Here is a 14,172-nt window from a genome sequence, read left to right on the forward strand (position 1 = left end):
CTTTTATTCTTGCACGGTTCCCGCTGTGGCCACCCCCTTGACTGACGTCACAACATGCATGACAAAAGCAGGTTTCCTCCACGCAGGTACTTTCCTGCATAACAATGCCCTTCTTCACTATGTGCTGTCCCTGTCTGTTGGCTACGCAGCAAGGCCAGCACCATTTTGGGGCATCTCGTCTTTAAGCTGCCCTTGCCGTTCACCTGCTGGTTCATTTGATGGGGCTAGTGCAGCTGCGCAGGCTGGTGGCATTTGGTTGTGCTCACTGCCTGAAGCGCTGGCTTGATCGCCGCAGCTGCAGGCCACCACATTATGATGACATGAATAATTTGCAAAGGAAATTTTCTGCCTAGTCTAGTGGTTGTAATCATGTTTGCATGGCCACTAGCAAGGCCTTGATTATAATTCCTGTTTGATTAGACTTGGCTGCCAGCAGGAGCTGACACAGTGCAAGACATAGTATGCAAGACATAGTATGCAAGATTTGTAATGGAGGCTTGCAGCTTCATGGTGCTGTTCACATCAACTTTAAAGTAAAGAACCTTTTCCTTCATCCATGTGTTGTCTAAGAACTCACTCATACAAATACAAGATGAAACAATGGTGACTCAACATTTTGGAACTCCCACCCAATATACGAAGTACATATAGTTCTAATGCATATAGCATTGATAAAACTCTCAATTCTGCATCCCATTCCCATACTTGCATGGCCTCGTATCCTATCCCACCAAGACCATCCATAAATTTGAGGAACAACACCTGATTTCCCATCTGAGTACCTTCCAGCCAGATGGCATTAACATCGACCTCCAGTTTCTGCTAACCTACTCTCCTTTCTCCCCTTCCCCATCTCTCTACCCTATTACAGGCTCCTGTTTTAGTAAAATTGGATTATCACTGTGTAAGACAGGAGGAACTGAATGGTCAGTTAACATTCAACATCAGCACCCACAAGTCACAGCCCAGTGACAATTCGATACATTGGAAGAACTGAGGGAAGGTTGCCACAGTCTGTTCCAGATTCGATACATTTGTAAAGACATTGAGATTGTGCCAAGGGAGAACCACGCTGACGGCTAAAGAGAAAACAGCCTCTTGAAGCAGTTCTTGTGGCCAGCCTTTCTGTGGAATTCAGAGCAAAGCATGCCGTTAATGATTGGCACTTTTCAGTGGACTGACCTATGCCAGGAAGGTCTTTTCAAAAGCAAAATACTTCATTTTGAGGGTGACTTGTTAGGCACGGTTCGTAACAACCCCGTTTCCTCTCATTTCGCCTAGCCATCCTTCCTCCCCCATTACCTCCTGCCTTTGGAACCATGCTCCACCCCCCCCCAATCCCTCCCACCCTCATTTTATTTGGACACCTATCGAAATTTTTCCATACCTTGATGAAGGGCTCAAGCCCGAAATCTCAGTTATGCATCTTTATTTTCACCATGTTTGACCAGCTGAGTTTGTTCAGCATTGTGTTTTTACTTCAACCACGATATCTGCAGACTTTCATGTTTTACCTCCCAATGGGTCTCCCATTTGATCTTGGTAAATAGTGACAACATTTGAGAGCCAATCAAAACTTCAAACAAGTGCATGCATTAATGCACTGCATGCAAGAGAACCTCTCACTCTTTAAAGCAAATGTAATAATTCTTACCAAAATTGCTATTATAAATCCCAAGAAATGTAAATTAAGAATACAAGATTCACAAATCTATTCCTCACTTGAAAATATATCACTCATCAAAACAAGGGAATATAATCAAATACAAAGCATCTTGAAATGGCATGAGATTAGCAAAAAGTGCTCACAAATCCACATTTATCCCAAAGCTGTATTAAAGTGACAATTTATATTTAATCAAAGACGTCATTTTTAAACTTGTCAAGTGTCAACATTTGCATCCAGGACCAAAGGTTCATCTAAAACGATTTCAGACTCACTTCATTTGTTTCACAATGGTACTTTTTCCAGATTCTCCAGCACCTACAAAGAAAAAGAGTAACCACCGTCACACTTGACATTTCACAACTTTTGATTGCAATCTTTGTGTACTGCAATCAAGCTCGACCATTCAATATTGTCAATGCTACACACAAAAATGTTTAAAAAGATACATCTAACCAAACTGCAAAAACTTTGTGGTCAAGAATCAATAATTTTGTTTATTAATTTCTGGGGACCAGATTTTAAGTATGCAAGAACATTACTAGAGATAATGTTTGGAAATAATACTTAAATTTCATGCTATCCCATCGAGATTCTCATCAAGATACATTTCTCACATGCTGTGTAATGTACTTTGGGCAGCTTCCTGATAATAGACATTTAAAGGAGTCGTTGTCTAATTGAGTGGTGCAAGCCTTCCTGTTATTTCAAGTTGTACCATTTACAGCCTATTTCAGTTATTACTAACCACAATGGCAACTGTGCTAGAATAGTAAGTCTAGGTTATGAATGCAGCACAGAAACTCCAAGAGATCTCAGTCTTACTGCAGTTGACAGTGTGACATTAGTTCTGTTAAGTAATCAAAGACTTTAATGTGCCAGTTGGTCTGACATAACCATTTCCAAGATTTTCAAACCAATGGGAGGTGGAGAACTGGAGCAGCAAGAAGAAAACTGGTTTTCCATTTTGCAAGAAAGTGCTGGTATGAAATATGCTGGCCCCTATCGGAAGTAAAATTAACAAATACTTGCAACTTTTCTAATAAACAAGGTCATCCTAAAACATGCAAGTCTATAAATGCATCGGTAAATCATTCTGATTACAGACAGTGCAGCAAACCAGATGTCTTTTCCTGGATTTAAAAAAGGTCCAGCTCCTACACTGGGGCCCCACAGAACCTTGGATAGGAATTTCAGTCAAAGATTTATTCGCTACAAGTTGTATATTCTTGCTAGTCATCTGATTTCATAATTTATCAAAAATTAACCCAAAATGTTCATTTTGTTTCTCTCCACTGATGGCTGAATATATTTTCAGCATCTGCTTTTCATTTGACAGTAAAATTTGCAGTGAAATCAAAATTAATGGGGGATCATTTAACAAATTTTGTAAAGATAATTTATTGAACAATATTTCAAGTTCTATCATAATAAGAACATTATTTGTAACCTGCTGCAAAAACTTCTTAAGTTTCAACTGTGCCCTTTATAAATACAGAGGAACCTGAACTATATTCTTGATCTTACATTACATGTGCAGCCATACCAAATGTAGCAATCACGTTAATATTTTGAAACCTGTTCATAATTGAAGTGCAAATTATAATTGGGCTATAAACCAAAATGTGACATATACAGAGCAAACATGATCAAACACACTGAAGTTCAACTTGCTGACCTTCTGATCCAGTTTGAAACAAATGAAATTCAAAAAAATTGAGAAATAAAGATTTTAATTACGTACCTATGGTAGAACGGTGGTAACTATAACTAACAAAAACTGACAAATGAAAATGAGGAGGGTGCAGTTTGTTACCAATACTTATTTCAGAAAGACAGCCATGTCAGTGGAAATTTTAAAGACCTCTTTTGTATAGATGTAACAAAAACAAATTCTTCGTAGAAAAATAGGTGATTTTGCATTCTGCAACCTTATTATTAAAGCTTATACAACAACCCACAGGAAGCAATTATGGAACATGCGTACAACTAAGAAACAGTATTTTAAATTTGTGAATAAATAATGAGTTATCCCTCCTTAATAGGATAGATTTTTCCCTAGATTTAAACAATTTAAGTACAGGAAAGGAGGTTGTTCAAATTAGTGCATACTCATTATTGTGCGGCCTCAAGATCACCTCTCAGCCACAGGAAACAAGTTGCAAAGCCCTGCATTCTTATTTTGCAAAGCCCTGCATTGCTTTTTTTGTGCTTCCAGTGACACCAAATCTTTACTGTACAGGTAGTCCTCAACTTACAACCTATGCTAGTTACGTCCACCTGCACACACGACCAATTTTTAAAAAATACTCTACATATGCTGAGATTCTTCACTAAAGGTTCATTTGTTGACATGCAAATCAGATACAACAAATCTAAGTTATGACCAATCCTTAGGTCCCAATTAAGGTCATAAATGGGTGACTACCTATTCTGAATACTTAGACAAATCAGAAACCTATTTCTTGGGTAACAACAGCACATTGTGCTTTAATGATTTCTGATCCACTTTACCCTTTCCAAACTACAACCAAAGATTATCCACTGACATCACTCCATGCTACATTTTTTGCTTTCCAGCAGTTTCAGAGTTTATACACGTTAATTAAGGAATGGCAATATACAGCCAAATCAATGTGGTATGCAAATAGGATTTAAGAGGTCACGAGATCAGCTATTCTCAAACCTTTTTTGGCTATGGTCGAGTGAAGCAATCAAGTTTAGTTGGTTTCTTCTTTACTTTGACTTTAGTAAGGCTTTTGACAAGGTTCCCCATAAGAGGTTAGTAAGGAAGGTGGTAGCATTAGGTATTAATGATGAAGCAGTGAAATGGATTCAGCAATGGTTGAATGGGAAATGCCAGAGAGTAGAGGTGGAAAACAGTTTGTCGAATTGGAGGCCGATGATGAGTGGAGTGCCTCAGGGATCAGTACTGGAGGGGAATACAAAATTGGCAACGGCCCCATTAACAATGAATTTATACACTGCAGCTATATACAACATGCTAGTGGTGGAAGTAACGAATCCTTATGATGGTGAATGGGGTGTCAAAATGAAATGAACTGATTTGTCCTGCATGGTGGCATTAAGCTTCTTGGATGCTGTTGGAGCTGTATTTTCCAAGCAATGGAATACATTCCATTGTTGTCTTGGCACGTCTTGCAACTAATGAAAAGAGGTGAAGCACAAAAGTCTGCAGACAATGTGATTGTAGTAAAAACAGAAATGCTGGAGGAACTGACATTTTGGGCCTAACCCCTTCTTCATGGTATGGCTCAGGCTCAAAACATTGATCATAAATCTTTACCTTCTATGGATGCTGCAAAACTTGCTGATTTCCTCAGCAGTTCTAAGATTTTAATGAAAAAGGGCTTCAGGTGGCAGGTCAGGTCAGTTCCAACACCATATACTACCTTTGACCCATTTATGTAATTGGTCCATAACAATACATTCTGAAGATGGGCATGCCCAGTGACTAGTGATAATACACGTTTGTTAACACTCAATGACTGGCATACAAACTCACGAAAAGATCAATGATGATCGGCAGGCCTAGCAAATTGCCCTGAGGATATCTTGCAGCAATGTCATGGGAGTTTGAACAATACTTGAACAATGCAACAACTACATGCTTTGTGCAAGACTCTAACCACTTCCTGGAAGACAGAGGAGTAAATCTATCTTGCATGTCCAATAAAACAACAGTGCGAAGTTCCCCACAGGAGGTTAGTGACAAAGTTCCCCACAGGAGGTTAGGAAAAAAGGTGGAGGCATTAGGTATAAATGAGGAGGTAGTGAAATGGATTCAGCAATGGTTGGATGGGAGGTGCCAGAGAGTAGTGGTAGAAAATTGTTTGTCCAATTGGAGGCCGGTGACTAGTGGAGTTCCTCAGGGATCAGTCCTGGGTCCACTATTGTTTGTTAAATATATATTAATGATCTGGAAGTAGGGGTGGAGAATGGATAAGCAAGTTTGCGGATGATACAAAGATTGGTGGTGTTGTGGACAGTGAGGAAGATTACCGTAGATTAAAAGGTGATTTAGGAAGGCTGGAGGTGTGGGCTGAGAAATGGCTGATGGAATTTAATCCAGATAAGTGTGAGGTGTTACATTTTGGAAAGGCCAATCTAAATAGGTCATATGCATTAAATGGTCGGCTATTGAGATGTGCAGAGCAACAAAGGGATTTAGGAGTTGTGGTAAATAGTACCCTCAAGGCTGATACTCAGGTCGATGGTGTGGTGAAAAAGGCATTTGGAATGTTGGCCTTCATAAATCAGAGTATTGAAGAGTAGGGAGGTTATGATGAAATTGTACAAGGCATTGGTGAGGCCAAATTTGGAGTACTGTGTACAGTTTTGGTCACCAAATTATAGGAAAGATACAAACAAAATAGAGAGAGTACAGAGAAGGTTCACGAGAATGTTGACAGGATTTCAGGGTCTGAGTTACAGGGAAAGGTTGCGCAGACTGGGGCTTTTTTCTCTGGAGCATAGAAGATTGAGAGGGGACTTGATCGAGGTGTTTAAGATTTTAAAAGGGACAGACAGAGTCAACGTGGATAGGTTTTTTCAATTAAGAGTGGGGGAGATTCAAACTAGAGGGCATGGTTTAAGATTGAAGGGGGAAAATTATAAGGGGAACATGAGGGGAAATTTCTTTACGCAAAGAGTGGTAGGGATGTGGAATGAGCTTCCGGCAGACGTGGTTGAGGCGGGATCATTGGTTACATTTAAGGAAAGACTGGATCGTTACATGGAGAGGAGAGGACTGGAGGGGTGTGGACCGGGTGCTGGTCAGTGGGACTAGGAGGGTGGGGATTTGTTACGGCATGGACTAGTAGGGCCGAACTGGCCTGTTCTGTGCTGTAAGTGGTTATATGAAAAAAATCAGGACTAGTTAAATTGCTCAGAGCTTAGCCTATAAGGCCTGGTAAAAGTTTAACAGAATTTCTCTGCTTTTCACTCTCTCCACTTGCTTGGTTTACTCTTTTGCTTGGCTTTATTAATTAGCATTAAATATTCCAGTTTACTTTTTATAAAACATTCAGAGTTGCTTCTTTTTAACTAGCTTGAAGCAAAATTTATTGCCTCAGAATTTAAAATCACGTAGACTATAATTTGAACTGCAAATGCACACAGCTACAATCGTGGAACAAGGGAGCAAAAAAAAAAATCAAGCTTTCTACTAAACATGGTCCCAGAATTACATAGGTCTGAAAAGGCTCAAAAGAGCCTTGTATTGAAATAGAGCCATTACATAGCAACAAAAAAAAAGTCAGGTAGATGTTAAAAAGCTGGGTAAAAGACATTGGCTCCAACAAGAATCTTGAAAGAGTGATTTTTGGAAGGAGTCTCAGGCTTCTGACACATGAAAGCACAGCTGCATCCAGCCACAATAAGAATACTGTAGAATTGATATTTCAGGGAGTATGAAGAGATTATAAACAGGAAGAGCTGAAGTTCTGATGATATTTAAAAGGATGAGCACATTGAAAAATCAATGTATTTCTCAAATGGAGATTCAGATCAACCCACAAGCAAAGGAAGTGATAAGTGAATGGGGCTTTGTATAATTTGAAGCGCAAGTAGCAGAGATTTACCTTCAGGGAAAATGAAGGAAAGGAAATGAATTAGGAACACAATTAGCCAGGCAGCTTCTAAGAGATGGAATTAGGCAGTCTTAATGATGGCTTTCAAATAATCCTTCGGTAACATATTAAAGAACGTTCTGGTTCAGCTTAGCTGATATCAAAAAGAGCAATGAAGTGTGTAGCCAGGAAGTAGAGTTTGGAGCAGAAACAATTTCAGTAGAACACTTTCAAGCACTAACAATTTGGAATAACAAAACTGGAAAGGGTTTGGTGCAAGAAAAAAAGTGCTAGGGAATCTCAGCAGGTCACAGAGTGTCTATAGTAAGGAAAGGGATATAACCAATGTTTCAGGCCTGCACCCTTAGCAGGTTTGAGAGAAGCAATGGCAAGGAATGAGCAAGTATTGCTAGAGTACACATAGAAACTGAGGTTCTTCGAGTGCTTCTAATAAGCAGTTGTAAATGGGAAATGGAAGCAAGTAAATAGAAAAAGGAATAAAAGCAAAAATGCCAGGATTGCCAGAAAGCATTTTCAAAAACGTATGGGAATTGTAGTAGGCTAATTGGGTGGCACGGACTCAGGAGTTGGAAGGCCCTGTTGCCATGCTGTATGTTTAAATTTCAGAATCAAGCTAATTTGATATTCTAATAAAACAGCCTTTTAAGTACATTTCAAGTGCTTTGTGTAAAATTGAAATTAGACAAAATTATTCCACAAAGTTCAAGCTATGTCAGCATCCATTTGCAGGACAAAAGGTGGTCTCTCAAGAAAGCAGCCTCTATCAAGGGCCCTCACCACCCAGACCATGTCCTTTTCTCACAGCTACCATCAGGAAGTAGGTACAGGAGCCTGAAGACGCAGACCCAATGTTATAAAACAGCTGGCTTCCCAATAAATTTCTGAAAGGAAAATGAATCTGTTGACATTACCTCACCTTTTTTTCTGCACTAATTATTCTGAAATATTGTATATATGGAACTGCAATTTATAGCAATTTTCCACCTGTTTGCACCATACTGCTGCAACAAAAAAAATATCAAATTTCATGGCAATAAACCTGAATCTTTTTTTAAATTCATATTTTAAAAATTATAAACACTAACATTAATGCAAATACCACTGAGAACTACTAATTCAAATGGTTTAATAATCTTTTCTGTCAGCAAAAATTTTTTCTGTCAAAATTTGTCTGAAGGGACTACAAGACCATAATGCATGAAATGTGAACATGTGACAGAAAATAATATTGCAGGTGATAAGACTGTTATTGTTAAGAACTTCAGCACAGCTGCAAAGAAAGGCAATGATAGATTTGAAATTCAAAATGTTTCCCTTGTGGCGGCGCACTCTCTCATGGCGAACCAGCCCCACGTGGTGGGGCAGCCAAGGGAAGATGACGCCATCAGGAGTTTTTCCTGACTCAAGCCTCCTGCGCAGCATGCACCTTAGTGACTGAGCCAGCGCTGCCCTTAAAGGCCGCGCGCTAAATTCAAATAAAACAGTCGTTAATGACCCTCAGCGTGGTGGCTGTGCTTTCTTCAGCTACACCCTTTTATTAAATAAATCTAAGTTTCCTCTTGATGATGTGAAGATATCACAACACTTTCTGAGAAAGTCAGAGTACTAAGAGCTGGAGGGAATGTTCACATACCCCCATTGCAAGCAGAAAGGCAAGCTTAACAATTAGCCTGAGAAGTCCAGTGCAAGAGAAATGTTCATTAAATCCACAGTGGATGGATAATCTGTTGAATTAATACACATCTGTTCACCATCTGCACAACAGGAACAGAAATTTCAACTCACAACATCTAAATCATGAACTAGCACTGTATAAATGGGAACACCCAGCATTCCAATCTTCACACTGCAAAATGCTCCAATCACCAGATATTGGAAAAGCTGACAAACTTATCTGATTTCCACCTTCTGCAAAAGCCAAATATGCTAGAAGTATTCAGGTCCGACAACCCATAAAGGACAAAGTTCACATTCCATGTTAATGACCTACCATTGGTCAACTCTGCTTCTCTCTCCACAGATACTGTCTGATCCTGCTGATTATTAAGAGCATTTTCTGTTTACATTTCAATCAAATTGCTGGATAACAAAAGAAACAATTTTATTAAAAAATCCTACACACATTTTTTCCCTCAACTCTGTCCAAACTGAATTGCATTGATGCTTCAAGATCAAAATAAGATCTCAGCAGAATAGCCCAACTTGGAAGGGAAACTTATCAGTGGGAGAGGAAGTTAACACAGATGAGTCAGTTATTCAGCCGACTAGTTGTGGGAAAATTAAGACTTGCAATGTCCCAAACTTACTTCTAGATTTCCCTTCCTCATGTGTGACTGATTAAATAGACGATACTTATGGCCAACATCCCAGAAATAACTTTTTTGGTGTGGGGTGCACCAAGATAAAAGACAAAAATGCACATGTACGTTTACATTAGGATGTTCATTTTCTCTCTCACGTGATTATTGTTCTCAGTTCTGTTCAAAAATAGGAAGTACAATCTCAAAATGATGCAAGGAGTAAATGGGAGCCTCAAATGTAATCCAAAACAGTTATAAACGCAAGAAAGAAAGCATGTTGAAATTGATGCTTCATAAAGAAACCATCTTTCTTCTTTGATATGTGATGTATATTCAAAGGTATAAACATCATTTATCAACTGTTTTCATTGCAAAATGAAGCCACATGAACAATTTCTCTCAGCAGCACGAATAAGAGAATTTAATCTTTTGGCAAGGATATTTCAACAGGCAGATCATATGAATTGAGCATTTCAAATGTACTTGTTTAGCCAGCATTCATTGTAGCCTATAGTTTTCTATTTCATGGGTTTTTTAAAAATGTCACAACTTTGAACCATTTTCTTTTGGATGACACATCTTGCCATCTTAACAAGGAGCTTGACAAAGGGGTCAGGCCTGAAACATTCATTATACATCTCTGCTCTCCTATGGATGCTGCAGATCCTGTTGAATTTCTCCAGGTGTTGGTCATATTATTCATTTTCCCTGGCCATTTTAAAATAGTGGGACAAGATCTGAAAGGCCAGAATAACACTCACTGAAATGTCATTAATTTGCAAACAATTTACATTGATTAACCATTCAAAAGAACAATAGGCTGTAAACATACACTTTTAATTCAAAAATATTTAAGACTAATAGTCATTAAGACTATGTGGAAGCAAAGGGATATATAGTTAATAAATAAATGCGACGATTACGATATTATTGCATAGACTACACTGTCACTTCGTGCTTCACTCATTTGATCTATGCATGGCAGCAGCCAACACCATAAAGGACCCCATCACCCTGGTCACCTTTTCTCACTGCTACCTTCAGGAAGAAGATACAGAAGCCAGCACCAATTCTCGAACAAATTCTTTCCAAAGACCATCAGGCTTTTGAACCGCCCCTCATTACACTAATCATGGATGCATAGAAATCACAAAACTACTGTCTGCATTATTGTAGATTTGCTTTTATTTTCATGCACTAGGATAACTGAACATTTATCGACCATCTTTTGTATTTATTGTCTCTTTTTAATTTATTTATGTATTCTATTGTTGTCTTTTGTTTGTTAAGCACCTGCTCAGCTGGCGCAAGAATTTCAGTGCACATTGGTATCATACAATGCATCTGACAATAAACTAGTTGTCGAGCTCCAATTCTTTCCTGTAATCCCAACACACACACACTATTCCATTCTACAGCAAAATTTAGATGGGATATTTTTTTTAAATTTTCAGCCGATGAGTTAAAATATAAAATTCAAAAAGTCATAATAATTCAATAAATACCCAGAAGTAAATCCAATTAATGGTTCAGGTAAAACCCCATCTATTCTCTACTTTCTCCAACCAAAAAATGCTCAACCAATGCACATATCCAGTATTTTCAATAAACTTTCAAGTCAACCTAGCATTAAGAGTTGAATTTCATTAAAAAACATTTGATCTATTTAGTCAACTTTGAGAATATTTTATCTGCATTTATTTAATCAGTTGTTAACAATGTCATCAGATTTAGTTTTTAAAAAAGCGCAAACTATTAAATTATGAAAAGCACACATCAAAAATCAGGAAGGCAAACCCTATGAAATAAAGCCATCTCAACACTTTACTCTCAGTTTAACAAGGATACAAAAAGCTACGTTAGAAGTAACTTTAAACACTACGGCAACAGATTGGAGTACTGAGAGTTGCACAAATCCAAATACTGACAGAAGCTACTGTACAACATTTGTTGCCCTGGGACATTTTTTTTCATTCACTTTGATGCTGGCCCTGGAACCCATCTTAATCCTCTCCCAACAAATATTCATTATTGACTGTTGATTATGATATCATTACATCTACCTCCAGGCCATTTATGCTGAGAGACTTTTGGTTTTCAGATACTGAAATATAAACCAGGAGTTATAATCTCCTGAATCTCAGCAGCCAAACTGATTTCCATTTCCTCATTCCCAATTCCCATCCCTCACCTCCTGAAGGATCACACGTTGGTGATGCATTCCTTGGCAAAATAGTGTTGAACTTTGAGGACTACATTTTTGGAAAAACTTACAAATAGGAATTTGGTCAGAACCTGACCAAACAAAATAATCCAACCATCACAATATAAACCAAAATGTTGTTTTAGAGAGGTTTATAAATTTTCTTAGGAGTTAAATGCCTCTTTTTAAATAATGTACCCAGTGTTTTTTTTTAAAAAATAATGGCTCAAATATGCAAATAAAAAAACAAGCCGACTTGTCTGCTTCAATATTTTTAATAACTAATTATTCAAACTCCCAAGACACAGTTTGCTCTGCAGGATCTTCCTCGTAAATGCCTCAAGCTGCAAGTTTCTACACTGCAACTTATGACCTGATCCAGTTTAAAAATTTCATTCATAGTTTTATACTGAATTGTTATGCTTTGCCACTTCAAAGCATACATTTCATCCTCCAGTCTCAAATGAAGTCCAATTGCAAATTCCATCTCATCGGTCCAAACCCCTGCATTCATCGTTGGTTTATCTCTTCCAATATTCATTACTGGTCAATGTCCTCTACACATTAAACCAACATCAGTGTATAAACAAATCAATTCTTCTCAGAAACATCCAATGTCAAAATATTTCATTCCAACTTTAACATCCTCCCTTTCACGCATTTTTTTTTGTCCCACATTTTATTCATGCAAAGTCACAAACTAAATTTTCTAAAATGTTAGCTATGGCTTACTGGGTTGTTCTGTTAACTATCAGAAAGTGATAACTTCATTACAAATCCAGGCCGACACCTCAGCATATCCACAGTGGCTGTACTAAAGAGAGGTGACAAAGATACAAAGGGATCCAGGGAAACAAGTTTTTTTCCAGCCTTTTAACAAACCATTAACAAAATCAAGGAATCCAACCTCTGGATACACCCATCCGCTTCCCTCACCATAGAGAGAGCCAGCCATTCATTTCCCTGCAATCTTATGTTGTTTTACTTTTGAGTGTTGTTCAATTGGCCTTTAAAGTATCACAGACATTCTTGCCAGTAATCCCAAATGCTGGGGCTTTTAAACTGATGATCTCCATCACATTTCTACTCTGACTTCTTTGCTCCTCAAATTTCCAACACCAATCTTTGGCTTCAGGAAGTTGAAATCATTTAAAAATGGCCGCCCCCCCCCCAGCGTGGGAGGGGGGGGGGCAGCCGCCCCCAGCGTGGGAGGGGGGGGGCAGCCGCCCCCAGCGTGGGAGGGGGGGGGCAGCCGCCCCCAGCGTGGGAGGGGGGGGGGGCAGCCGCCCCCAGCGTGGGTGGGGGGGGGCAGCCGCCCCCAGCGTGGGTGGGGGGGGGGCAGCCGCCCCCAGCGTGGGTGGGGGGGGGGCAGCCGCCCCCAGCGTGGGTGGGGGGGGGGCAGCCGCCCCCAGCGTGGGTGGGGGGGGGGGGCAGCCGCCGGGCTCCTTCTGTGCAGTCAGGCCCTGAAATTAACCCCCTCGTCCCAGGAGTCCGAAGACACAGCGCCTCCTGGAGTCCAGGCTGACACACGACAGGGGAGAAAACAGGCGCAACCCCATGGCGTCTGCAGCACTGCTGCTTCCCCCCCCCCACCCCTCCCCCCCTCACAGCCCCCCCCCCCCTCATGCCTCGGCCTCTCCAGCCCCTGCTCCTCACCGAGCAGCAGCAGCTTGACCTCCCGGGACGACTTTTCACCGTCTTCGCGCAGGTTGCGGTCGATCATCCTGCTCCTCGCCATCGCCGCCTTGTCCTCGGCACTCATGGTGCAGCCCATCGCGGCGGCCGGGGTGGGGGGGGGGGGGGGGGGGGGGAACCAGGACCAGGACCAGGACCCGGGCTTCGTTGGGCTCCGCCGGTGGCTGCTTCGTTCCTTCGCCCAACTCCGCTTCACCGGCTGAACGCGTGGGTTTTCCTCACGGGGAGTCGGGAGAAAGGAGTGGAGGGGGGGGGACGGGATGGGGGGTGGGGGGGTCCTCACCCTGCACGAAGCTCCCTGTCCGTCCGAGGGCCACCGGCGCCCGAACCGTTAGCGGTTCAAACCCCACCGCTCTCCACCAGCCCTGACAGTTAGCGTTTGAAAGCGGAAACCCTGCCCTTTTCTGACCTCACATCCTGTCCATTTCCGGCCATCGCGCGTTGCCTCACGGGAATTGTAGTCTCTCTTCGGAGCGCGGATGGGAAACACCTCGGCCATAGTGTAGATCTTTCAGTGGCCGCCCATTCCCATTCCCATGCCCCATCATCTCATCCCTATTCCCAATCATTCCCCATTCCCAATCCCTATTCCCATTCCCATGCCCCATCACATCCCCATTTCCCATCATCCCATTCCCATTGCCAATCTTCATTCCCCATCACATCCCCAATTCCTATTCCCATGCTGCATCATCT

At 40.8% G+C, this 14,172-nt stretch overlaps 1 protein-coding gene across 2 annotated transcripts in view; it reads right to left on the reverse strand.

Annotated features, from left to right (window-relative positions):
- The window catches only part of LOC138765179 (guanine nucleotide-binding protein G(i) subunit alpha-3-like), a 33,484-nt gene extending 19,632 nt beyond the window's left edge, over positions 1 to 13,852 (reverse strand). Inside the window, exons 1-2 of one of the 2 annotated variants that reach the window (XM_069942076.1) lie at positions 13,438 to 13,852; positions 1,942 to 1,984 (exon numbers count right to left, since the gene is read on the reverse strand). In XM_069942076.1, coding sequence (XP_069798177.1) covers positions 1,942 to 1,984; positions 13,438 to 13,555 — 161 coding nt within the window. In that variant the 5' untranslated portion in view covers positions 13,556 to 13,852. The remainder of the gene's footprint in view (positions 1 to 1,941; positions 1,985 to 13,437) is intronic. The other variant, XM_069942077.1, reaches the window with a different exon arrangement.
- Between the last annotated feature and the right edge of the window lie 320 nt (positions 13,853 to 14,172).

The sequence above is a fragment of the Narcine bancroftii genome, chromosome 5 (assembly GCF_036971445.1).
Source record: "Narcine bancroftii isolate sNarBan1 chromosome 5, sNarBan1.hap1, whole genome shotgun sequence".
Lineage (NCBI taxonomy): Eukaryota > Metazoa > Chordata > Chondrichthyes > Torpediniformes > Narcinidae > Narcine > Narcine bancroftii.